The 27,441-nt window shown below is 37.8% G+C and overlaps 1 protein-coding gene across 9 annotated transcripts in view; it reads left to right on the plus strand.

The window, feature by feature from the left end:
• BCAR3 (BCAR3 adaptor protein, NSP family member) overlaps nucleotides 1-27,441 on the plus strand; it is a 97,367-nt gene that overhangs the window by 64,717 nt on the left and 5,209 nt on the right. For 8 of the 9 annotated variants that reach the window (XM_080602873.1, XM_080602872.1, XM_080602875.1 and 5 more), the window contains 4 exons: nucleotides 21,653-21,781; nucleotides 22,849-23,291; nucleotides 24,375-24,475; nucleotides 25,555-26,192. In XM_080602873.1, the coding sequence (XP_080458999.1) occupies nucleotides 21,653-21,781; nucleotides 22,849-23,291; nucleotides 24,375-24,475; nucleotides 25,555-26,192 (1,311 nt within the window). Of the gene's footprint in view, nucleotides 1-14; nucleotides 11,300-21,652; nucleotides 21,782-22,848; nucleotides 23,292-24,374; nucleotides 24,476-25,554; nucleotides 26,193-27,441 lie in introns of those variants that run through there. The other variant, XM_080602877.1, reaches the window with a different exon arrangement.

Consider the following 27,441-nt stretch of genomic DNA (forward strand, 5'->3'; position numbering starts at 1 on the left):
AGTATTTCAGCAAGGAGAAATGGAGTATGCCCATACAATTAAGTTTGACTTTACATATTACTTTGTCGCTACGGGATTGGTATCCAACTTGAAGATTGTTGGCTTGACCTTGGCATTGGTCTCAATGATGTTTTACTAAGACATTTACATTTTTCCATGTTTCTCTGCCTAGTAGGAGCTTATGCTTCACAAACATCACTCCACAGCAGTTACCTCTTGTATATAAATCGTGTAATTCAGAAAGTTAAGAAACTGTTAGATCTAATCTAATGTTAAATACATAAATTTATCTACCTCACAGTGCAAAAAATCCTTAATTTTTGAGGCTTGCTGACTTAACTGATAGTTATACGCTGCCCTCTGCTGGAAAAAAACACCGTACCTGTATTTTAATCGACATGGCTACTGAAAATCAAAATTTTCATAATTTATTATAACTTTCATGGTAGTAAAAACTCCATTTATTTTTCTACAGAGGCAAAGAATGAGGAAGAAAGATTTCCACCATCTATGCTTCCTCTTATATCATAAAAGTTTTTGAGAAATTCTATGTGAGAGTGTCACTGACATTGTTATAACAGATGTTCTAATCTGTTCAGCAGCCCAGAAAATTTTCAAAAAAGACTTTAGGAGTTGTATACGTAATTGAAATTCAGCAGCTCTGAAGTAGTTAATTGCCCTAAAATCATTATGAGAATCTTGCTCCCATTTATTTGAAATTAATGAAAACTTGTTTCATTTGATAGAGCAGTTATCCGTAATTACACCCAAGCTTCAGTACTTTCAAATGTTGAGATTTGTTTGACCCAAGAGGTTACTGTCTGAAAAGATGGCTGAGTCAGCAAGTCCATAGTCTTTTGGGTACAAAGTGATGAATAAAATTTAAGATCATGTTTCCAGTAAATATGCAGGAATGGTGATTCTACAGCTGTGAAAGACAATGCTCTTCTCAGTCTGCTGTCCTAGTTTGTGTTTCCCTAGTAGGGTGATTCCTAAGTTAGCCTGTTAATGTCTGGGGCTTTTTGTTCTTTCCCAACCCCCAATTCTTGAATGACCTGATTAGCTCTTAAGATCTGGGTTTTGTTGTGGTGGTGTTGTTTTCGTTTGTTTTAGCATGCCAAGAGCAGGGATTTTATTTTATTTTTTCATTTTGAATGATAATCCTTATGAATTTAGTCAAGTGGATAGTGACTTTCTAATTATTCTGGCCTTTATTGTGAAGTCTTTTAGCAGTGGCTCTTGCATTCCCTTTCCCTGATGCTGAAATAGAGTTTAGGGTATTTTGCATGTGGAACTGCTTTTGTACTGCCTAGTGTGCTTTGGTAAATCTAAAATATTGATAGGTCTTTTTGCAGCATGCATTCTCTCTAATAGCGTGCTAAAGATTAACCTTACATTTAGCCTCTCATTATAAATTTGACCCTGTTGACGTCTGTATTCTAGTACTTGAATATTATCACTCATTAACTCTTGAATTACGTCTGTTCTGGAGTCATCGCAAGCTACTGAATGCACTGATATTGCAATAAGCTTTGAGTAGAAAACCGTCTATAAAATTACACTGCACTATTTTTTCTGGTGCCAGTAGACACTTAGTTGATCTTTTCAGTATCTTTGTTAGATCAATGACTATTATCGAGCCATGTTCACAGATGAGAAATGTCAAATGGAAAAACCTGAATCTGACAGGTTGGCCAGAAATTTTGAGGTGCAGAGAAAAGCTTAGCTTTCATATTATGAATAATTTTATTTTGTCTCTAGAGATCTTGTGGAACTTGGATTTAAGTGAAAAAAACTTTTTCTCCAAAATATTAATGCCTGTGGCCTTCAAATGCTGACAGTTACAGATTGCTATTTATGTTATCCCCAAGTCAAAACGATAGTGTCAGTGAAAAGAAATAGTAGTAGGTGATGAAGATTATTTATGTTTCAAAGAAAGGGGGAAAAATGGGTGGTTTTTTTACTTTTAAGACATTGTCTAGTTCTTCTTGATTTGTGATTCATTTTCATTCACATGCAAATGGAGTTACTGAATACCTCTGTCAGATACCGTGGTTGTTGAAGGGACGGATCATTTCTGGAAAAAACAGTGCTTTCCTGTGTAATCCCGTATCCAATCCTTTACACTGCAGTAGGCACTGTATTTGCTTACTTGCTAAAAAAGAGCATGCCATTTCCCACAAAAGTGCTTCCCATGGGGAAGAAAGAAAGGTGCTGAATCATATCTTCACTGTGCCTAATTTCTCCTACCTCAACTGCAGTGTACATTTTAAGTATTCTTGGTAAGAGCAACCCTGTGCATGATAAAAAGTGTTTGAAGATTTGAGTGGAGAACATAAAACTAAATCTAGTTGTAAAGCGGGTTTAGTTTTCTTTCCATTTTCAATTTCTGTACAAACACTTGTGTCTATTGACACAAGAAGAAAAAGGTGTCTTGCTGTGTGTTGGCATCAGCTGGAATTCTTATAGCTTACAGTAGTCTTTTGTATATCTATGTTAATAGGTGTATACGTATATAAAAGGTATGAGTGCAGATAAAATTTAATCCTTTTCATGTGAGATATTTGAACTCTGCAGAACAGAAGAGAGACCTGACTGCAGTCTGCCATCTTTAGTGCTGATCTGTTCTTAACTGTTACTGAGCTGTGTCCTTTGTGCAGAATACTTGTCATTTTGGGTTTTCAGTATTGTTCCACAGGAACTGTGCTTTGAAGATGATAGTTATATATGTGATTGGGTCCTTTTCATTATCTTGTGGGTGGACTAATAGCAAAGGCTGATTGGCACATGAAAATGTTTATATTTAACTCCTTCACAGTGGCACCTGACTTAAGTTGATTTTTAAACATATATAAATACATAAACCACAAGGGGGAGTGAGTATATAGCTTGTTGAAGTCAAATTATTAAAGAGCATTTCAGGTACTCTTCCTGACAAAGTGTATGGAGGTGAAGCTCCTAATCTCTCAGAGCTATGTTTATAGAAACTAATTAGGGTAAGACTGGTATGTTGTGCATGTCTGTACAATCTTACCTCTTTTTGACATACTGTTTGGCTATAGGTTGGCCTGTAGAGAAGGCAGCAGAAGGAACATTAGAAGTATATTTCAGTAGAGATACCATCTATTAATTTGTGTTCTCAGAGAAGCAGGATTTGCTGATTGTGGTTTTTGTATGTCAAATACTATTAGAAACTAAGCACCTATGTGAATGAGAGAATATAATGTTATGTTGGCTATCTAGAACACGCTGAGGTCATTTGCCTCCTTGCCCTCAAATCTTTCCATTAGGAAAATGTTGCAAGGGAGCATATAAGCTGAGGTGAGCTTGCTGCTTTTGTTTCAATTTCATCAAAGTGTATTACGCAAAAATGTGTGAGGGAAACAGGCCTTTCCAAACTCATACATGCTGCTAAAGAGTTTGAAAAACTGAGCTCCAGCAGAGCCCAAATGACTTGTGGATTTAATTTTTAAGTGTTACACAACCAAAACCCCTCCTTCTATAAAAGGGAAGTATTCTTGGATATTTGGGAGTTTTCAATAGAAGGTTGATTTTGAGGTGCCTCCCCTCGGCAAAGTAAAATATATGTATATATAATTTTTTTTTTTTGAGTTACAGTTGAAATTGGAGTAAATCTCAGATAAACACTTTATTTTGATAGGACTGGAGAGATTTTCAGAAGAAGAAATCTGCAGCTAGCGATTGCATTAAATGGGTCCTTTTTATATGCAAGAGAACTGTACTGTGTCAAGTAAAGCTGAAGTTAGACTAATGACAGCTACGTCGGGTAAAAAGAGAAGAAAATATGAGCCAGAAGTTTGGAACTAATTCTGAAAAAAAAAGTAAATTTACGCCTTTTCAAATTTATTTATTTATTTATTTATTTATATTCCAATACAAGGAATAAATTGAAAAAATAACAGGTGAGGCATTACAAAATAGCTTCATGTTTGTACACAAGTTGGCAGACAGTAGATGGAGCTCAAGCATATATAGACTAGTTTTTGATAAGTTATATAAAACTGGCTGGTGGCCTCTTAATAGATGGCTGTAAGACAAACTATGCCTATTGTCAGATGTCTGAAAAGTTTGCATGTTATTAATAAAAGACCAGGTTTTTCAAAGGTATTTGGATATCTTAAAGTGCGCCTTAGGACCCAGTAGGAAGCTCTTCAGGAGGTTGGGCACCTATTTCTTCCAGTTTCCAATCTGTATTTTTAGATAAATCGTATTTCTAAAGAGATTTCAACACTGAATACTAAATAGATGCAAACTCCATGTTCTTACTCTTCCTGTACAACAGCTACAGGCCTTACAGAACTGCAATAGAAGGAAGGAGTTTTGCTGACCTCTCCTGTACCACACCCTTGCAATGCAAACAAATGTAATTACAACTACAGCTCTATCTATTGCTTTATTATCAGGAGCTGCACCAACAGCCTGCAGGAAGTGAGGTTAGAGGAGGGACATGAAAGAGTCAGTTCCAGTAAGACATATCACAGGAGTGGTACGACCTGAGCTGGGTGGTGGGACATTATGGTACCTGTAGACAGTTGAGTTAAGGACAAATAAAAGTAAGCAGTGTTTTTGAACTGTGTTGTCATCCCTTTTCTCCCACGTATTCTACAATTTAAAAAGTGTTCAGCTGTAACCAGTTGGGCACTACCTGTATTTGGAGGCATCCCCCACAGAAGTTTAGTTAGGGATGCTAGGCCATGTCCTAATGACTAAGTACTAAGACTAAACAGTAGTGGGCGTTGTGAAGATGCTGTTTGTGTGGACAACTTGTTTGTCAGTTGTATCCTCTGTTTCCTGACTTTTCTTGCATCAAAAGAACAAATAATTAGTTATAGAGAGAAGTCATACATACTAAATGAAGAATGTTCCAATCTTAGGATCTCCATGCTTTGATTTGTTTTTTCTCTTTAAAATTTTATTCATATTATACCTTATTACAACCTTATGGATGCCATTTTATAGCAATAGGTGCTCACAACCCTTGTTAGATTGTGCGCGTGCACTGTGCAGTCAGGAGGTGCCTGCCATATGTCGTCACTTGTCCCACGCACTGTGCAAGCAGGAGGTGCTGTATGCCGTATGGTGACATGAGTCCAGTGCCAGTGAGTGGCATGCTCTGGATTGGCTGCCTGCTGCATCAGATCCGATTTATGCTGTTGACCCTTGTACTGTACACCATGTCTTCTCTCGTTTATAGTTGGCTTTCTGGGTGGATTGTTTACTTTCACTTAGTGAAAAGAAATCTAATGTAGCATTGCATGTATTCCACTGGATATTGTTGGGCTGATTTAAATGCTTAGGTGATTTGTCGATGTAGCACCATCTAACAGTGGCAAGTCACCAATTCCATTGTGTAGTTTAGTCTAAAATTATTTCTCTGTAATATGAAATCAAGAATCATAACTCTATGTGTGAATTATAAGTACACCCGTGAATATAAGTGCTGTTTGGACCAGATGATCTCGATGGTATTTTCCAACCTTTATGATTCTATGGAAATAACTTTTTTGTAGCTCCGCAGACTGTTCTGATAACTTCAGACTGCTTGTGAGCTTTCAAGTATTTGTATTTTTACAGAGTTCGGTTGCATTACTTGAGCCACTTGCAACTTTGAAGCCAAAGAAATCTTTGATTGGTTTTGTGATGAGAGAAAAAGAAGCCCAAAACCTCAAGAGAAATGATTCCTACATTGTGTCTCATTTAATGTGTAAGATTAAAGCAGCCTAAAAGGATTCCCCCAGAACAGGTTTGTACTATCCAATGTGAATACTTCAAGCTCTTGCATATGCAATGTGCTGTGAATGGGGCTGGAGACAGTTTAGGTGTGTCAGGAGAACAGTCCCGATCTGCAGTGCTGGATAAATGTAATTTAAACCAGATCACGAAACTCCCTAAATAACTCTACAGGCTTTATAATAATACAGATGGGATCGGGAGAGACACCTTAATTTCTCTTCCTGTTGGACTATTAGGAACCTGATACAGAATGTGATCAAGTGTCCTTAAATTTGTGTCCTTAAGTTCTATGAGTTTAGAAAGACTTTCTTAATAAACTTACCTATCAAAAGCACTCTAGCCAGCCATCCTTAGAAACAAATGAAGGCATTTTCAGATATTTTAAGATTCTTGGCAAGAATCTTTGAAAACAAAGAAAGGAATCTGATATGATAATTGATCTCCTGATGTTGGAAAGTATTAGAAAAGCATTGATAGATTGACTTAGCAGAAAGATCACATTTGATGTTTCTTAGGTGCATGAAACAGTTTATTTCTCGTGCAGTCAACCCAAAGTACCAGCAAAAGGTTGCAGAACAGGAGAGTGGAAATGGCTGAACCATCCTTAGCTCCTCTGAGTCAATATTTACTAGATATAAATTAAGTGTAATTTGGAGCAGCCTGAAGGCTGTTCATAATCATGCTGGCTGAAAGAGCTCCGTGGTAGCCAACAGTGCAAGAATTATTTTACCATTACCCAGAGGTTTCTTGTGTACTACTTTCTTCCAGTAGTCTTAATTTTCATAGTGATGTATCACAGTGTCATACGAAGGTTCCAGTTCTGACTCTGGTTCTTAAGAATGCGTCATCTATTCATTGAACCATATGTGCAGAGCTTGTGTAACCTTTATTAAAAAAAAATCCTATTAGTTTTGCTTAAAAAAATAGATTCGCTATCTAAATAAAGCACTCTTTCCTGCTGGTTATACTATTGATTTAAAAACAAACAAACAAAAACCAGCTGCTGTGTAAAATAGTACAGTGTTATTTTTAAGGGTTAATTTCATTGTTTCTGGCATTCCCACACCATACATAGTTTTTTATTCTTTAATTTGTAATTTATGCAGTACAGTTTGGGTTGAGCAGTGGATGTAAAACTTTTTTTTACTGCTGCTTAGTAACAAGCCTTTCAAATGAAAAATAGGTACGCCCACATTGAGTACACATTAGGCCAAATTTACTTTCCAGATTGAGCTGTGCTAGTCTCATTGAAGCAAAGAGATTGTGCCTACAAGCAAGGTAGTCAGTTGAAGATGCTCATTCAGTCCCAATGCTTTCAGTACGGAAAATACTAGAGGGGGAATCCAGGTCCTGTTGAAAAGGTTTGGGAAGATGATTCATATGTAAAAAAAAAAAAAAAATCCTTTGCCTTGCTTGTTTTTTTTTGTGTGCTGTTTCAGGTGAAGGAACTCTGTCAGGAATTGTATCATTGGAGCTAGACCATTTAAACTATACCACTGAGTTTCCCTAGGTAAATGAGTCACACAAGAAGTTGCAAAACTAGTAGGTCTTTCTGAAAGACATGAATGTACACGTAAAGTCATCAAGGCCTGGGGAAATGTGTGCATTAACTAGTGAACCACAACAGTGGTTGGATTTGCAGTCTAGGGCTTGATAAAGAAGGAAAGCACAAGTACGTAAAGGATATTGCATCCTCTCTGTTGTCAGAAGTACCGTATCATGCTGTTGGGATTTGGGGGTTGTTTCTTTTTTTTTCCTTTCAATAGATCGCTTCATGATGAACTGTATTAGAACTGTCGCTTCAGCCTTCAATTCTTTGGAAATCTATTTTTTTAATTCTTACGATGACTGAGAACTTTTGTCTGAATTCTAGTGTAGGTTTATTCATTGCTAAGTCATAATAAATCCCCCCCTGCAAGCACCTTTCCTTTTTCAAACTGATTTCTGATTCTTTTTGGAGCAAAGGTAACCCACCTTACTTTTCATTGCTAAACCATTTAGCTTCTGTTGCCAAAATAACTTACTCATCCTAATAGCTCTTTTCATCACCTGGTATGGTTTTGAGTTACTTGTATTGTGCACTGATTCCTAATACTTTCTTGTCATCATTACACAGTAGAAATGCTATATAATAATTATTCAAGGATGCATCCTTGAATTTCATTTCCCTTTTTGTGTGTGTGTGTGTTTTTTTCCTCCTCTATAAATTGGATTAGGATGTTACTATAAGAATTTCTTTGTGAAGGTTCTTAAGAAATACCATCTTTGATATGTCCTCCCATAGTACCAAAAATGTCCAGACACAGTCACAGTCAAGGCTTTCGTCTTTGGAATTCTTCAGAGTATCTTTTGATCTTCTCTTCTCTAAAGCAATCTTAAGGATTTCCTCAAAGTGGAAAAAGAACTTAAAGTATATTAAAATACACTGCATCATAAAACAGAGAGAAAAGGAGGTTACTTTCACGTTTAGTGTTTTATTTACTCATTCCTTTTTCCAGTCTGTCAGACTACTTTGAGGTGTTTCTTCTCCCCAGCTATAAGTAGGACTCTGTATTCAAAGCCGTCATTGCCAGCTTCTTTTCTGAGCTATCTTTTATCCTTCTTCTTGTCAAGGTAATCACTTTTGAGTCCATTTTCTTTCATTCTAGAGAGTTTTCCTTTCCTCAAAAGAGTCACAGGCATAACATCTCCTGCACTGAGCCATGTAGTGTGACTAATTTTATGAACATTCGGTTTTATTGCTTAATTTGGTGCTAGTTACCTGCAAACATTTGGTGGTCAAACAGGGTAAGAGAACTTCACACATCACGCTTCCTTTTTCTTGGTTTCAAGACTGGGGTTACATTTTCTGTTTGAATGGTCTCTCCATTCCCCTTGCTTTGAAAGGCAGCGCATATTTTAAGTCTTTGCTCAGTGCTGCTGCTTGGTTTATGTGCCAAGTCCCATTGCTTGATGCGGGCACTGAGGACATTTCACATAGTTCGATCAATGTGGGAAGGAGGTACTCTGTTATTAGGTGGGAAGTATTACTTTGCAAGGTAATATCTGAGGACATCCATAAACGTTTAATGTATATGCCGTACTAATTATGGGTTATATTTGTTGCTGATGAAAAAGACAAGTAGCTCTTCCTTTTAACCACTCCTTGGGATTTACTCTTTCCTAAACTGAGGTCTGAAACACGTATGACTTCTGGATTTTTTGCTACCATCCAGTTTATAAATGACTGATACTTTCAAAGTTTCTCTTTAAGTGTTACAGGCCTTCTTGCAGCACTTAATCCAGTGCATTTTGTTTCCTTCACATCTCCTAATCAGGCTGCTTTGGAGGTGAGGTGTTCGCTCTAAGTGCTATTATAACTAGGCAAGTTATTTCCCTTTTTTGCCTTAGTTCTTGAGAGGTCATTGAGGTGTGGAGGGCAGGTACTTTGCTGATCAGTGGTTTAGCAGTCAGTAAGCTATCCACTGACTGCATAACCTGGGAATTCGTTAACTCTTTCTTTCCTCTTGTTGTGGGGAGTTTTTGTTCTCAGAGCTTTTCATACCCACTCGTTTTCTGTTGGTAGAAACTACCTCCAAACCAAGAAAACTCGCTTTTGATTGCACACTTCACGGCAAAAGTTGTCTTTTGAAATTAAAATACAAGCTGCTTGGACTGCAGAAAGTAGATAGCCTCGTCTATTTCCTAAATGAAGCACATCAGAGTAGGTGTGCTTAATACCATTGTTAAAGCAGAAGAGGTAGAATGAGTGCAAAGTTGTGAAAAATAATGCTGCATTGATTTAACTTAATTTCTTGGCACCTCAGTCTGCACACTGAAGTTCTAAGACAAATTTTAATGAATTGCTAGTTAATCTTGAATGAAATAAAACTTCTTAAAATTACTGAAATAAAAAATGCAGTGTGTTATTATTTGAACAGTTATTTTTGGTTTGCTGGTCCCTTTTCTCTAGTGGTATCTTCTGTCAATGAATTCCACAAGCTTTTCATACATTTGGGTGAAATTCGCTTCTACTAGAATCTACAGGACAGAGCCAGCATCTTTTTTTTTGAGGGTGTGTGTGATAAATGCAGTTTTTATTCTTGTTCTCTACTAGTGGCAATGGAAAAAAATAGAATATAATGCTTTATTAACCATGTAAAATATTCTGAACAAGTTGCCTTTGGTCAACAGGCCATACGTTAAATGGAGAAATGGATTAAAAAACATTTTGCAGCTATAGAAGAACTACACAAATTATGCTTGAACTAAACTATGTAGTCTCTGCAACTTGGTAGGAGTAAGAAATCTGAGACACAGCTGAACAGTTGAGGTTTCACCTGGATGAAAAGAATGCTGCTTAAGCAGGCAGTGCAGAAATGTGCCCATCTCATTCCATAGACAATCTGTGATCAAGTTGTATCCTTGGAGGAGGATACTGTGATGCATAAATTCTGGAATGTCGCTGGAATGCAGAATGTAAGACAGGAAGATTAGAAGCACGGAACAGAAGAAACTGTTATGCGGTTTTTAGTTCTCTTTTCCACAGCACAAAGACATTGAAAATTACAGATGAAATATACTAACAGTCTCAATCTTGCAGGTGATCTCCATGTGTGAGCATGGTATCCAAGAGAATAAAATCACAGGTGTAAATGTAACTTGTTTTTATTTTGTTCTGGTGTTCATTTTTCTTTGTCAAAGCAGATTGTCTTTAATCTTTTCTTTCTCTAGCAAATTGCACAATCCCATGGAACTATCATCAAGCTAAAGCTGTCAGGTGTTAGCTGTACCTACTAATGGTACCTTGGTTACTCCACTAATACTGACCATGTTGGCAGTCTTGGTTTCTTGCTATTTTTTTATTCTTTTTTTTTTTTTTACAAGTACTAGTTGCCAGAAACTTCCTAATTAAAAATAAACAGATTTATCGTTTTTCTTCGTTACTGAAGCTCTAAGGATGTAAATCTTATTCCAGTATGATGAACAACAGCTGTCAAACACTAATCAACTGCTTCTCCTCTTCAGTTATCTCTTTTATGTGTTTGGAGGTGTTATTGATGATGCAGATAAAAATATTGCATGACTGGGCTGGAGCAACTGATTAAGGTTTTATCAGCACAGGGAGACAGTCAGGTTCTGTATCTCATCAAGAAGTTTGCCTTGAGCTGGTGCCTTAAATGCAGCTCTGAGCCAGGGGATACCAAGATAGAGGAGCTAGGATTTCACTGGGTGAGTGGAACAGATCACATGAGGATTCTGGCACACACTGTATGGCATGCTGAAAGCAAGAATGACAGTGGTGACTGAATTGATAGTATCAGCTTCAGCTGTGGAAAGCGTCCGAGACTGATATGTGAGCAGGGGGTGTAGCAGCACTGGCAGGCAGTGGTCATGCTAAAGAGCTTGCTAAACCTTTGAAAACTACTAGTAGTGACCATTCATCTTCAGTCTTGAGGACACACAAGCAGAAGAACTGAAAATGCCAAAGGATTATAATGTTTTTCAAATGCTGATTGCAGCGCTTTGCTGCTTTTATCATCGTAAATCTATTATCAGAGTCAAGGTAGGTGACCTGTTTCAATAACAGTAAATAAACAGTATGCTAGTCTGTAATGCCCTTAGTTTCTGTTCAGAAGTGTTTATATGATGGATGCAGTGCGTTTCTGTTCTAAAGAACACAATGCACCATTATCTCAGAGAGAAGCTTAAACAGCTTTCAGTTTTATGAGCCTGAAGCTGACTGTCTTCATGTTGAAACTGCAAGTATAAAAATGCCCTGGTTTTGGACTTGTTGAAAAGAATTTTAACAAAGTTTCAAGCTTTCAAAATGTGAATCAGATCACTTGGTTCCCTGTCTTTTTCACCTGCTTATTGAAAACATAGAAAACTTTGCTCAGAAGCTGTTTTTAAAAACCCTTTAGACAATTTTGGACTTGACCTTATATTTCAGAACTTTTAAAATTAAAGTGAACAAAATGCACACTGTAGGCAAAGATCAAGTCTTTTTAAACATTTAGAGCTATGTTTTCAGAAGGGGGTAATTGTACTGTAATCAGGTAGATTTCCTTTTAGGTGACTTAGGTTTTTTTACTTTTTTAGGTGATTACTTTTGAGTATCTGTGAGCTACACCTAAACTTCTAAATCTTTTTATTTAAGATTTATGCTTGAATGGTTCTTTGATTTATGGTCAGCTCTTTAAGTTACTGTCTAATGTGTATGTTTTTTCTGGCACGCCTACAATGAGGAAGGATGTTACGGTTGCTGTCTTGTAGCCTGTAGTCTTTCAACTTTTGATGGAGGCACTTACAGATTGGGAACAACCATTCCTCACCTCTCTGATGCCCAGCGATTCAGCCTTCTAACTGTCCCTTTCTGAAAGTGGGAAGTGGGGATCAGTCTTCTGGGCATGCTGAAAAAGTGACTTTGATCAGACTGTCTTCTCTTTGACTGTGACAAATACCAGAAGTTATCATCAGAATGGAGAGATAAAGATGCTGTCCTGTTATTGTAATTTTCATTTTCTTTAGAATTTCAAACACAAGGCTTAAAATTCTATTGTTCTAAAACTTCAAAAATGAGATTGGGTTTTATTGTTGGCTGTCAGAACAGTTATAAAACTGTTGTTCTTGACCATGCATGCCCTTTGTTTAATCTTGGCATGAATTCCTAATACCTAAAATAACGGTGGTGTTGTCATAGCAACTTTCCATTTGGTCTAATCTATATGGTCTCTAAAGAAACTGAAACATTAATAGTGTTTGCAGTATGGATGGTAAAAAATAAAACCTTTTATGCAGAAAAGAAAATACAGCTGGACTCTTTCAAAAATAAGGTTCTATTTAAAGAGATTTGCAGCATTTAAAATAGATTTGAATGCATGTGTTCCAGAATGCAGATTTAGCATTAGATGAATCCGATGAACTGCTATTTTAAGAAGTCCTTTGGTAGGAAACTGGGGTGCATTTGTTTAAGAGAAAATGGTTGTGGGTATAGAAACAGCTGGTGGTAAAGTCAAGTAAGGCTCTCACCTTGAGGCCAAATGATGTATGTTCCATTAAGTGCCAAAGTGCCTAGGACTGTATGAACAACTTGGCGTAAGTTGTCTTAATTTGTGGAAACCTACCACTTTAAGCAAAATCAGTTTGTGTAATTAGGTGAGATTAATTCTTTGTTTTAATAGGGAGTATTCATGTAATGAAATATCAAATTGATCCATAAATAAGTATGTTAAAGTCAGCAGCTATATCTGAGAGAATTTTTTTTTTACTGCATCAAGATAAATTCATTATAACTACATTATCTGACTTAATTGAAAGTGATATGTGGCCATGCCCAAGGGTTCCTTGTGCTCTTTCACAGCACAGGAAAAAGTTCAGCACTTGAGGACTTGCATTTCACTGTACTTCTAGCATGTGAAATTAGGATCTCAATAAGTTTGGTTTAGTTCCCCGTACATTAATAGAAAATACAATAATCAGTGCAGAAGATCTCAGCTTGAATCAACATATTCTTCACTCGTGATGTGTCAGTACCTTTTACAATCCCATTTGTTTTTAATACATGTTTCCAGTTAAGGTCAGCTTCTGTATATCAGGAAAATAATGAGTCTTTAAGGCTTAAGGTTTCTATTTGGGGTGTGGGGGTGGAACTATGGAGAGAGAATGATAAATTGTGACTTTACACCACTTTGAAGCCAAAATATTGCCTTTTTTGGGAGTTAAGAATAAATCAGTGATAAACAGTGTTTTAAAAATGAAGTGGTGTAAATAATGGTATGTTTGCCACAATAAATTTTAGTTAGTTAGTTACTATTTTTGTTGTTGCTTTTCTAGCTAGTTTGGCCATCATGATCAGAAAGAAAGACCTTGATGTCTTTAAGGCCAGGTTGGATTGGGCCCTGGTCAACCTAATGTAGTGGGTGGCAGCCCTGCCTAGGGCAGGGGTTGGAACTGGGTGGTTTTCAAGGTCCTTTCCAACCCAAGCCATTCCATGATTATGCGTTGTTCAAATATTTTAATTCTTAATTCTCTGCTGTGATTCACCCTCAGCTGAAGCTGTCTGTGCAAAAGGGGAAAGCCACTCAAATTATTGGAACTGCCAAGTTTTAAAACTTCAAGCATGCTGATCTGTCTCACTGCTGGGCAATGTACTAATGCTATGAATGTGGCATGGGTAAGAAGCCTTTTATAAGCAACTACTTATTACAAGTGCCATCTCTTATCCTGGATGAATTGCAAGCTCTTTTTATAGATAGTAGATCTTAATTAATATTTCTTCAGTATGTGATGATCTAAATCTGTTTCACTGGCATCCTTGGGCTTTGTGTATCCAGTTTCAGCTTGCATGTGGAGGCAGTTGGGCTTGATAACATGAGTTTACGAGTCATCACCACCCAGCATTATGGGTCTGCCTTTTGATGTTAAATTTGTTGATGTTGGAGAGGGCCAGATGGGAAAGACCGACTTATCAAAATGGCATGAAACTTTGTGTAGCTTCCTGGACTCCTGTCTTGCCGTAGGGTTTTAGTTTTTGGTGAGTCTTACAGTGTGTCTTGTTTTTCCATTTTTCACTGCAATATGCTCTCTTTCATACATATATAGATAGTAAAGGGACCATTGTTCCTCTGTAAGGGGTTCTTGTTCACTGCTATAGGAACATTCTCCTGTGGATTGCGTTTAACTTCTTGGTAGTGCATTTTGGTTAGGTATTTTTCAGATTAAAACAAAATAAGTAATCAACTTCTAAAATCCTTTATATTTGGTAGAAAAATCTCCAGGGCCGCTGAGTGATGAGATTAGGATTTGACTATCTCTAAACTCAGGATTTCTCGGGATCCATGTGCTGGAAATGAAGCTGTCCTCCTAGCTCTGAATGTGGTCACCTAGAAAATTAAGGAGTTTTTGTAAGTGTAGTTTTGTAGTGGAAGGTAGATCCAGAGTCCGCTGGAATTCTTTCTCTCGCCTTCAGTTGACATTAGACTGAATTAAAAGCCTGTACTAAAAGCCTTTTTTATTGCCCTCCTCCCAAACAAATACCTCGTTTACTAGTTAAGAAAGAATGGCTACTTTCTGTGAATGTCAGGCAGGTTACATTATGTTGTTTATAATGGCAGACTGAGGACATGCACAGAATGGAGTTTATTTGATTTTAAAGAGCCATTGCAGTTATGATGGAAATTGTCATGGTATTTTTTTTATATCTTCATCAGTAATCTCAAAAGTTGTCAGCTTATATCTATACAACCACAGAGAAATGTTGTGGTTTCAAAGCTGCCATTCTCCTATATTAATTCAGGGCTCTGGTTAGTTCTAGACTTCTCTTGTATGTCTTAGAACAAATAATACATAAACTTTTGCTGTGCCTATGTCTCAACCAGTTAAGCCACTAGAATATAAAAATAAAATCCTGCAGAAACTGACAGTCATGTATGCAAGGAGACCTTTATCGTCTGTTTTGCACCTCCCATTACTTAACATAGCACTTGTTATAGTCCTGCGTGAACTTTGTGCAGTCTGGAAGGTTAGAGAAAACTGCCCCTGTGAAGAATATTGCCACATTTGTTCAAAATGTCCAAGTTAATCGGAAAATGTTTTACTGAATTGAAAAACTACCTTTTTTTCTGTTAGTACTTTCTCAAAAAATATTTGTGAAATAACTTTATCTTTGTATTCTTATCCCTTTGTAAGCTCTTGTACAAAATAATAATAATAAGTCACTGGCCAGGAAAAGATAAGGACCAACAAGACTGTTCTTAAGCAAAGATTGAGAGTCTGGTTCTGCATGGGTATTCTTCTAAATGCCAAGTTCAATTCTGCTGTTTCTTGTGGCTGATTAGTAGAGTTTCAAATGAAATAAAATACATTGTACTTATAAATAAAATCAAAACATCTTATAAATGTATATAACTGCATATTTTAAAATGCTTGTAATCATAGTGCCAGACATGCAGTCTGATCAAGATCACAGGAGTCCAGGGTTAAGAGACTTCAGGGATTTCTGTAGTGACATGTTTTAATTCAGAATTGGAACTTGAACGTGTTCATTTTCTGTATGATCAAGATGATTAAGGTTTGCTCTCTAGTGGTTTGGAAATAGAAGAATTTCTTTACAATTTCACTTTTTTGAAAATGAATTTTTAGTTTTATTTTTTTAGATATTACGAGAGGAAGTTGTAGATCAGACTTCATGGTGCTCTTAAGCAGAAGTAGCAGGCCTCCAGTGTTGGAGAAAAGATGTATTTGGGAGAAACTTATCATAGATCTGGTTTTAGAAAGATCTAGTATATTTATTAAAAGTTTAGTAAAGGTGCTGGCTTGACTTACTTCCTCAATCAGGTCACGCTGTCATTTCCACAGAGCTGTTCTCACTTATCCCTGCTTTTTCTTTTTTCTCTCTGCTTCTGCTTTTCTTTTTCTTGTTTGTTTTCAAAACCTTCAAGGCAACTGAAAATCATGTGCTTCCAAGGCTGCCTGTTGGGCTACTTTAAATACCAGCTGGCAGAGCTGTGCAAAGCACCAGGAAATAATTGAGTTTGGATGAAAATGCAGCCACCATTAGTAAGGTATCTGTAACAGTCCTTAGCTGTGCTTTGACTAAATAATGCTTTGCCAGGAGGATACAAGGAGAGGTGATGTGAAATCCCTTGTTATCAGAAATGAAGGACATGATACAGGTCCAAAATGACAGATTTTGAACCACTTTCAAATTGTGTCTAGGTAGTAAAGTTCTTCCCTTCATAATTAAAACAACCCTTAATCACGTCAGAGAGAAATTAAGATGTTTTCTTTCTTTCTAGGCCATCCTCTACTTACATTATGCTTGTCTGTCATTTTTGGTTGTTAATTGAGGTAAGCCAGGAAAGCTGAATGCATAAGATACAGCTTCAGGGATATATGTAGAAAGCCATGTGATTCTCCTCTCAGCTACTTCAGTAGTCCACTGGTACATGTATTTCATTGGCGTTGATGCAGATAGGAACTGGAGAAAGAATCCAGTGCCACTAGGGAACAGAAATAACTGTGGGACTTTTATTTTGTTTACTTCTAAACTCATATAGTAGACTGTTCAGCACAAGTAAAAATTATTCTAATCTAGTGAGGTAGACTCAGCTAGGATGATTGACACAAGCTTGATACATCAAGTTTCCTTTGGCGAGTACCCTACTCAAATGGAAATAACATTTTGGATGCATGAACAACAGATTATTATAGATTTCCTTAAATGGGTTCACAAGTGTCACAGGTAGAGCATATTGTGGTAGGTCAAGTCCTCTCTAAATTTACATGCAACAAGACTGTATTTTTATGTTTGACTTCTCTAAACTTTATTTTACAGTTTTCAGTCCTCTGGGCTAATACTTGACTGAAAAAATGTAAAATCTTATGAAACACCAAGATGACATTGTTAAACTAAAAGCAGGCTGTGCTTTTACAGATGTAATGGCCATGAAGTAGAAGTACTTTGTGTAATATAATCAACTTCTGTGGCATTTATTAAAACCACTAAAATAATTGTATTGATTGGACTTTTTTTCCATCTCCAAACTCTTAGCTCTCTGGGTTTTCCATCAGCTATGTAAGTAGGATTGAGGGCTTTTTCATTAAGGTTGATAATACTGCATTGAGAGATATTTATCATTTTTCTTACCGAGATCTGTTTAAAAAAACAAATAAAAAAACCAGCATGGTGGGGATGTTTTAAACTAGCACCAGGACTGAAATAATTGCAACTAAAATGGGAACAAGAAGTTCTGGAAAGCACCTCTTACAGGGAGCTCTTTGTAGGTCAATGAAAGCATCTGTATCTGAAAAGAGACCTGCTGATTTAATTTGCTTATATGTTCCAAAGACTTCTGACAGGGTTGTTACTATTTGGAAGTCTTGACATACATAGATTGGCAACTTCCCTGTTTTGCCTTAGCTGTGTTTTGTTGCAGAATATACTGAAGTCTTTAATTTTTTGCCCTAGATTTTTTTTTTCTTGTTAATTTCTTTTTACCATCCACTTCACTCTCAGGCTTCAAATGCAAATTGTTTTCTTTCTGTCATTGGGAGGGAGCCAACAAAGCGTCTTAGAGAAAGACATCAACTGAAGACATAATACTAAATGGTTTATTGCTATGAAGTTAGTGAAAATGTACATCATGCAATTACTGTCCATTAACATTCAGGTTTTGTGACCTATTGAGAAATGAGGCTGCAGTATCTGCATCACATTGCACAGAATAAATCACCTTTTCTTTTAAAATGCAAGTCTGTTGAAATAGCTAACTATGCTGTTCTAAGCTGACTCTCTTCCTTGCTTACAGACTAACACGATTGTGTAGGTTGTTCCTGAGCTGATTTTGAGCGTGATGTGAAGTTGTGCGTGCAGACATTCTTGCAGGACAGGCGGCCTTGGATATATAGCCTTTAGAATAGAAAGGCATAGGCTGGTATGATTACTGACAATTTATCGTTCACACTTTTCTTTTAACATACTGAACTTACATGAGAAATAAGTCTCTCAAACAAAGAAACTGTCCAGGAAGACATGGTATCACTAAACTTGCTTACCTGTTATGCAGTTTGTTCCGTGCGTATTTTGGGATGTGTGCTAGCTGCAGGAGTTCTCCACTACGTTAAGAGTTGCATAAGGGTTACTTCAGTATATTTGCTTCATCTCAGGAGATGTCTGACCTCTGGCAATCAGACTATGCTCAGAGTGGTAAACCATGGTGGAGTGATTTTTAACAAATGAGTAATTGTGAATGTTAACAATTTAGTTGGTTTGGATTCCTTACACGCTTTTCATGTTGTGTTGCTAGATGTAATTCAAGTGTAATATGTCTCATTACATTCACTGGAGTAGTGAAATACCCATTCAACCACCAGAAATTCTAGGTTTCTATGCTGGTTTTGAAATTCAGATGTAGCTTGGATCAGCCTGTTTTTTGTTGTTGTTTGTTTGTTTGTTTTTTAATATAATTTATATCAGTACAATGGATGAAATCAGTCGATATGCAAAAACCTACTGCTTTTTCTCTTGGGTAGTTCTCCTAAGCAGACACAGTTATTGCATTTGTATGCTGTACTGTGTTCCACTTACAATAGCTTTGTCTACCACTGAGATACAGTGAGATGCTTTGGGAATTATGCTAATAATTTGCTAAACCAGTTTTGTTTTGTTTTAGTATCTCTATTCAGTTATTCAGTCAAAAATAGCTTTCAAATACTATTTTTGTAATAAGTACAGTTCATCTATAAGTAGTAGTTCCTTTGAGAAAGTCAGCAAAATACATGGCTATGAATGTAAAAGATATGTGTAACATTACAACTGAATCCTATTGTTTAGATTGGAGAGGGGACTTGGAAAGTTTTTTAGACACTCCCATGGAAATGGGGTGGCTCAGGTGCTCTTGAAAATTCTACTCTTAAGTTTGTATGCTCTACCTTTACCCCCCTCAGCTTGTGTAAATGCTATAATGCTTTCTGTAACTCCGTATAATGTGACAGTGAAATGGCTAACTGTTAATTCTGGAATCAATGCCAGCCAGCTGGGTAGCCAGCCATTTGAGTTGGGAAATCAAAGGTGGCAGGCATGTGCCACTGGTTCTTTTTTTTAGCTACATTAGCCTGACAGGTCACAGAAGTTTGGAGTGGGGGGGGATTATTGACTTTACTTGACTATGTTTTGATACTTTGATATGTTTTTAGATCTGAATCCTCACCACAGTGTCTTGCATGACTCATTCTACACCCAGCACCTTCATCTCTTGATGTTGGCAATGTGTTTTTGTTTTGCTTTGTTTTTGAAAAATTGCTTGCTGTGAAGGTCATGTGGTGTGGTTTGTTCCAGCACAGACTTTTCTTCCTTGAAAGGGTTGGGAGGAATTGGTGAAAGGCCTTGACTGTACCAGAGCACAAAGGATTTATTCCTTGCTGAAATTTTGCATGGATAAATACCACCCTGTTGCAGTTCACAGAAGCAAAATTAGTGAAAAGTGATCCTGTACCAGATTGTTTTTATCTTTTTTCTTTGTGTGTAAGATACTACACTCATTTGAGCTTATCCTAATAATAATAATAGTAATTTAAAAAAAATAAAAATCTGCCGTCATTTTCTCTGAGAAAATCAGAGAGAAGTAGAGTGAACTAGAATTTATCTCAGAATTTCTCAGGCCTCTCGGCATGTTTAAATAGCCTTGGCAGCAGGACACCTCTTCTAGCATTATTCCGCCAAAAATCTGCTGTCTAGTAAACCGTTGTAATTCAGTCTACTTAAAATTGCAGGGAGGATTGTTGAAAGTGGTGCTAAATGTATGCCAGCTGCTCCCACAGTTGGTGCTAGGAATATTCAACACCAAGAGGAAAACACTATAGAGAGCAGTGTTCATGGGAAAAATAGGATTGGTGGGTGAGCAATGGCTTTCTCAGTTCTTTTTTAAGTAATGCATTGCATGTTTACATCAGTGTCAGGGAAGGGAATCTAAGCTGTATCTCATATTCACAGCCAAGATAAAAAGTGCGATGCCATGGGGAAACTGCTGCATTTCAATCTACCTTCCCATGGGAGGCCTATGTCACTCTCTCTTTTTTAATTATCTTATTATTATTACTTTCCTTTAATGGGGAGCATACTCTGATTCCTTGATCAATATAGCAGCATGTTGCCTGCCACTAGCATGTGTCTGCTGAGTACCTTAGGCTGAGTACCTCTCAGTGTGCCCTGGCGGCCAGGAGGACGAATTGCATTTGGGGTGCATTAAGCATAGCATAGCCAGTCAGTCAAAAGAGGTGATTCTCGCACTGTATTTAGCACTGGAGTGGTCTCACCTTGAATATTTTGTGCAGTTCTGCACACAGTACCATCAGGGTGGTCGAACGCTGGAACAGGTGTCTTAGGTGGTGGCTGCCCCATGCCTGTCAGTGTTCAAGAGGCATTTGGACAATGCCCTCAGTAGCATGCTTTAACTTTTGGTTAGCCCTGAAGTGGTCAGGCAGTTGGACTTGGTCTTCGCAGGTCCTTTCCATCTGAACTATTCTAATTCTCTTCAGTAACATTGAAGGTGGGTGGGAGTCCCTGACCATTGAGAGGATGTAAGGAAGTCCAAAAACTTTTCCTCCACTAAGTGCTTATGAAAGTGTACTTGACAGATCTCTAGAGAAAATACTGCACCTGACCTTACTAGCAGTAGCACTGTATCCACAGGAAGGACTAATGAGCCCTGATGGGAGCATTCCAGCATGGAAACTGTACTCCAAGAGATGAAGATGGAAATTTTCCAGAAAATCTTACAGTAGTTTTATAGTAGTGGTAGAGAGATCTCCATGTAGATCTTGTGCTTTTGGGGATAGGGGGCAACAAGCACTTTTTTCCCTTAAGAAGGGAAACATCTTGGGCGTGCAGATTTAGTGACCCTTAGAAGTAAGCCCATTAAGGGTGAAAATTTACTTTGGTAGACTCAAGTTATTTTTAGTGCAAGAGAAATATTGAATGTGGAATGTTTTTAATTGGATGGGCCAAAAGGATATAAAAAGGAAAAAAAAAAGAATCAGGATTTAAAATGGAAATTTGAAGAGGAGAAAGGATATTGAAGTAGGCAATTGGGGTCCAACTCCACTTTTTGAGTGGAGTACAGTTAAAATTTTTACTGGGAAGAGAAAGTAAGAAAAGTGACTTTGCGGGTGTGTCATTATTAGCTTGGTATAGAGAAAGAACACTGCTGCATTTTGTGCAGTGTATAACAATCATGTTATCTCACTAAATGCTGGATTTTGCAAAATACAGCGTAGATATTGAAGCCAGGCCAGCCTGCTAAAAGCAGCCACCTGCATTCCAGTGGGTTAGTGCAGATCATGTGATGGAAGTTATAACCTAGGTAAAATGTTAATGACTAAACTTGGCACAGTTGAAGCTTTTAATCTTTTATTGCAGTTTTCTAAGGAGCGGCAAGTTATGGACAACAGCCCGGAAAAACTGAAGAAGGAGTTAGAGGAAGAACTGCAGTTAAGTAGTGAAGACTTGCGTAGCCATGCCTGGTACCATGGACGTATTCCTCGACAGGTATGTGATTTCTCCTCTTTGTGTTGCCAAGAGTGCTTTGAGCTTTTATAGAATTTTGCACTAAAGTACTACACACATCTGTGATACCTCCGTTAATTTAGTAGAAACATAATGCCTTCTTAGTGTGAAAGCTATATTTATCACCACTTGGTGTAAAATGAGGTTGACGAAGGATTCAGGGCAGACACTAGTGGAAGATATAAATATTTCAGGATTTTCATGCACTGAATAAAGACAGAAATGGAATTTAAACTTTATATCAGAATGCTATCCCCAAGTATTGTTCAGACACACTGAGATCACTGTACTGAACCAAATGTTCTTGTTTGTTTTCCTAATTGTGTATCAAAGTTTGGGGAGGGGGAAAAAAAATCTATTCGATAACTTCATTTTGATCGATTATAGTTAGAAATATGTGAAAGCTGTCGTTGTGTTGGAGCTTAGCTTGCAAGGGCACCTGGAGCTCCCCCTGCAGGCTTCCCTCCTACCCAGCTCTCACCAGAGCTTCAAGCTGCTTGCTGCCCTTGGTGTACATAATGAGAGCAGGTACAGTAGCCACATTTTCAACTTACTGTTAGATGCACAGTTTATCAAATGCAAAGGACTAACTTAAAACAGCAAAACAGATTTTTCTGACTCTTCCTAGTTTTATGCAGCATTCATGAAGAATAAAAAATGAAAGCTTGTCACTTAAGGTAACAATGAAAGGACAGTTCCCGGGGTCCTGTAGTAATGACTTCTAAACTCTTGTGTGACTATATATTCAGATTCTTTAAACTCTATTAGCAAACTAGAAGAAATTTATACTTGCAAAAGTGGGTCATGCTTCTGGCTGCTGGGCATTTTCCATGGAGTCCTTCCAGGTAGTGTGGGATGAGCTTGTAATTTTAGAATCAGAGACATTCCTCTACCATGCTTTATGCTTTGCTTTATATTTTCTGGCTTTGTCCTGCCAGAGCAGCCAAATTAAGTTCTATGTATAAGAATATTTTGTTGTTTGGTGATGATGGTCGACTGTTTCCTTCCTTATTCTTAAAGCATTTCTTCTGTGTTCTTTTTCCTTAAAGGTGGCAGAAGGCCTAGTTCAAAGGGATGGAGATTTTCTGATCAGAGATTCTCTTTCCAGCCCTGGGAACTTTGTTCTTACCTGTCAGTGGAAAAATACCTCTCAGCATTTTAAAATCAACAGAACAGTTCTAAGATTCAATGAAGCCTACTGCCGTGTTCAGTATCAGTTTGAACTTGAAAGTTTTGACAGTATCCCTGGCTTAGTTAGATTCTATGTTGGGAATCGCACACCAATATCAAAGCAGAGTGGAGCAATTATTTTTCAGCCTATCAACAGGACTGTACCTCTCAGATGTCTAGAAGAAAAGTATGGTGTAACTCCAGTCCGACAAAAAGAGCAAGGTATACCTGAAGGAAAAACAGAAACTGCAAAAAGACTGAGCCTTGGTAAATCCAGCATGCAGTCGCAGGAGCAGAGCATACCCAGAGGAAATCTTATGAGGTACTTTAATTTTTCTGTCCTTACAGGGTGAAAAGAGGTGACTCCATCAGCTCCAGTGCAGGTGATGATAAGTTTCATTCTAACTATAGGTGGAAGGACTAGGTGTCGGGGTTTGCTGATTTTTAGCAAAGGATATTGTAGGGCCTTTATTTGAAACTTCCTGAAATTGTTAAGATGTTCTCTACCTGGTGGTTATTGTGCTAGATCTTTAGAAAATATAAAATACGTTGCGGAGGTAAAATAAATGGAGATGGATGAAGCCGTGACTTAAGTGACAAGGCTGCACTCTGCAGTCCTTATGTGAATGAGAACATGCCCCAGTTTTACAGGGTGGCTCTTACCCTGCAATTTCCATTGGAATAATGACAAAACAGTGCTTTCTGAAGGCCATTTGAGTATGCGATTAGCCTAGCAAATTAAGAAATTCTAGTGGCACGGAAAATAAGTGCATAATTGCATTCTGAAAGTATCTGTGGAAAAACAAGATGCTCATGTGCAGTTCCAAAGGGTTGGCTTTGTCTCTGGTTCTCTATTTGCAGATTGATGCTTTTTGAAGAGAGGGAAGGAATAACTCAATTGGAATTCAGGGTGAGAGTAAATGTGGACTCTGGAAGCACAACAGTAGTGCAACATGTTCTTTGGTGGATTAGCAAATCTAGAGTAGTATAAACTGAAGGGTTAAAATAAAATCGTGCTCCTGCTGCTTCAGAGAAGTCTTTTTATTTATTTTAGTCTTTTTACTAAATATTTCCGTATTTGCCTGCTGCAATAAAAATACCAAGTGTGGGATAATGGCTACTAATTTCAGTGTCCAGATTGAATGTTCCATTAAAAAGTCTCAGCATTCAAAGAAACACCCTCATAAATGCTGGAAGTTCACACAGTATATAGCCCGTTTCATTGCTACCATACCAGCATGAAGTACCTTTTGATCTTATAAGCTGCCCAAGTAGAAAGCTAATGATCACTGCCATGGTTAGGATATGTTCTGTCAGTTAGATAGGTATATTAAGATTGTTGGATATATTGATATATTCGTGTTGTGTGTATTGATGTTTGTGTTTGCATTTTTGTCTACCCTAGAAACAAAGAAAAAAGTGGTAGCCAGCCAGCTAGCTTGGATCATGTTCTGGAGAAAAGATTCCCTTTAAAGACTCACCAGTCGGAGAGCTACCTGCTGATTGGTATGTTTTGTAATTACGTATTTCACACACACAAGCGGTGAGCTCCCAGGTGATCTGTTACACTTCAGACCAAAGTGAGACTGTAGAGTGTTCTAAATACTGTATATACAGTTAGTACTTACTGGCCTATATAAGCTGAATTAATATACTGGTTGCTCTTTAAGTACAGGAACAGGTTCTTTATTTCCAGTGTGCCAGCTAGTTCATTACTTTAGTGTGCAATTCAGGAGGATTCCACAAAATGACAGGTAGACTTGGCATTGATAGCCTTTTCGACAGTATTACATGTCCTTGCTTGTGCTTCACAAGAACTGTCTCACGTCTTTCTAACAGTCTATTAAGTAGCATTGACTTTCATGGAAATCCTTGTTTCCTTGAGAGCAGTTCCTTGGGAACAAGCAGTAAAGCCACTTAGCTGTAGATACTAGCAAATGCAGTGAGAACTGAGATTGGGAATTAGGGTTCAGTTCTATATTGGATGTTGAGGTTTACGTATGCAATGAATACAGGATGAGGCATAAATATTTAACACAGAAGTATATGAATCTGTTTCTTCAGGTCTTCAAATCAGCTACTGTTTAGCAAAGAGATGAGCATCCCTGAAATTCATTCCTTCCATACCTTACTACATGCTCAGGCTTGACTTTGGGAAGCTTTCCTTTCATCTCAAACTTACCATTCTCAGAAATGACTCATCTCTTATGTGGTATGGCTGGAAGTTTCTGTTTTTATAGCATAGATCAAGTTACATAGAAACCTCTTATTCTAAGCCATGGAGGCTATCCAGCTCTGACATTATAGCCTATGTATGCAGCAGGGACTAGAGTTATTGTCAGCATTACCACAGAATAACATTATAGTGCAGCTGTTCTGTGTATTTGGGATTTCGGGAGGATCAGCAACTGAATGGAATTTGTTGGCTAGCTCTTTCCTCAAAATACAATTTCACGTACATTTAATCAGTGAATAATTTACATGAGCGGACAACAATTTCCTCAGGAATTGTATATGTTTTGGCCTTCTAAGTCACTGTATCATAAAAATAGTAACTTCTTTTTTCTTTTTGTTTTCTTCTGCAGGTTCAAGACATCCTTCTCAATTACCTGAAGCAGATGCAGACTCCTGTCCAAGCTCTCCTGCATTTAGAACAGGCAGTGAACCTTCTCTAAGCCCAACAGTTGTTCAGAAAGTCACCTCTGAGGCACAGGTAGGGGAAGCTCTTAGAGGATCAGACAGTCAGCTCTGTCCAAAGCCTCCACCAAAACCCAACAAAGCACCCCTGCTAAAGGCCCCGGATTCTCCTATGGCTTCCCACAGTTCAGATGGACACTATTGTGAACTAAGTCCTGCCAGAGATCCTGCAGCAACAAAACGTTTGTGTCAGAAAAACAGCTATGTGGAGCATCTGACACAAAAGGAGAAGGGAACACACTCATTCAGGAACTCTGAAACAAGCTATTTGATCCTGGATGATGACCCTACAGTGAACTCTGCAGATTGTTTAGAAGCTTCAGCTGAGATGGCTGAAGACAACAGCATGTTTTCTGCACCTCTTTTTGAGACAGTGTCTAGTTTTAAACCAAATGATTTTGAATCCAGACTACTTCCTCCTGAAAACAAGCCATTGGAAACATCAATGTTAAGAAGAGTGAAGGAGCTTTTCACCAAGAACAATCCAAAGGTTATTGCACAGCATATTCTTAGGATGGACTGCAAGGTAAAAAAGAAAAAAAAAAGTAATTTTAGAAAGATTTTTTTCATTATATTTTATATTGTGCGAGCTTAGACTTTCCAAAGATTGATTTGAGAAGATTAATGGGTAGATTTGCAGCTAGTGTAATAAATTTGTTGACTTGCTTACAGGATTTTTTAGGGTGGGAATTTTTTTTTCCATTCGAAGAACAAGGCCGAAAAGGCCTTTGGATTAAAGGTGCCTCTCAGCAGCTTTGACTTTAGACTCAAATTCTCAGTGCTCCATACATCTCATTAATCTCCTGTCAATTGCTGTGTATCTGATTCTCATTTAGTGCTTGCTGCTGCTACGTGAGGCTTCAGAGACATGGTGACTCAGAAAAACTCGGTGTAGGGGCATGTTAGCTAAGAGCAGGACAGCAGCTCTCCAGGATGCTCACGTATGAAGGGGGAGCCCTTGGGTTTGGAGCCTTCCTCCAGCAACCATGTCCTTATTTTGTATTGTGTAAACTTTGGAATGGGGCCAAGGAAACTAGCCTGCTGGTAGTGTGGGAGCCTATACAATTAGTTACGAGGCACTGGAGTGTCTTTAAAGATCCAGATTTTTGTATTTTAGAGCAGGAACAGTAACTAGCTGGGACAGGTAGAAGTCTGTATTTTGTCGTCTTCTCGTGGAGGTGAGAGCCAGTGACTCATTCACTGGTAACTTGTTGCATACTACTGCACTGATAAGAGCCGTATGATACAATGAGATTGGCATGCGAACTGGGCCAAAATAAATGCTTTGTACTGAGATCTGTGATAAGGCTGAAATTTGTAGTCCTCCTTGTGGTATCAGGAGCTCAGTTTTCCTTTTAAATAATGACATTTATATATATGTTATATATATATGTGTGTATATATGTATTCATATATAATATGTATATAGAAAATTTCATTTGTGAAAGAAGCACCCATTCATTAAGTGATGGAGTGAATGTCTGCCACCTGGATGCATGAGGAGGGATCATTGTGAAGGAGTTGCAATCAGGGTGTATCCAGGGGCTTTGTATCACACTCCTGCTTCTCTAGGAGAGAAACAGGTTTCTCAACAGTGCTAGATTTTGCACCAGCAAGGCTTGTTGTGGCCCAGGTTGCTTTCATCTTTTCATAACTAAGAAAGCCTGCTGATGGATGTATCAGAAATAAAAGGCAGATTGGTTTGTAAATGTGTCGATGTACAGCCCTTAATCCAGCAGATAATCTCTCATTATTATATTAATTTAATTTTTCCT

Source organism: Anser brachyrhynchus, assembly GCF_964034855.1.
Source record: "Anser brachyrhynchus genome assembly, chromosome: 8".
NCBI lineage: Eukaryota > Metazoa > Chordata > Aves > Anseriformes > Anatidae > Anser > Anser brachyrhynchus.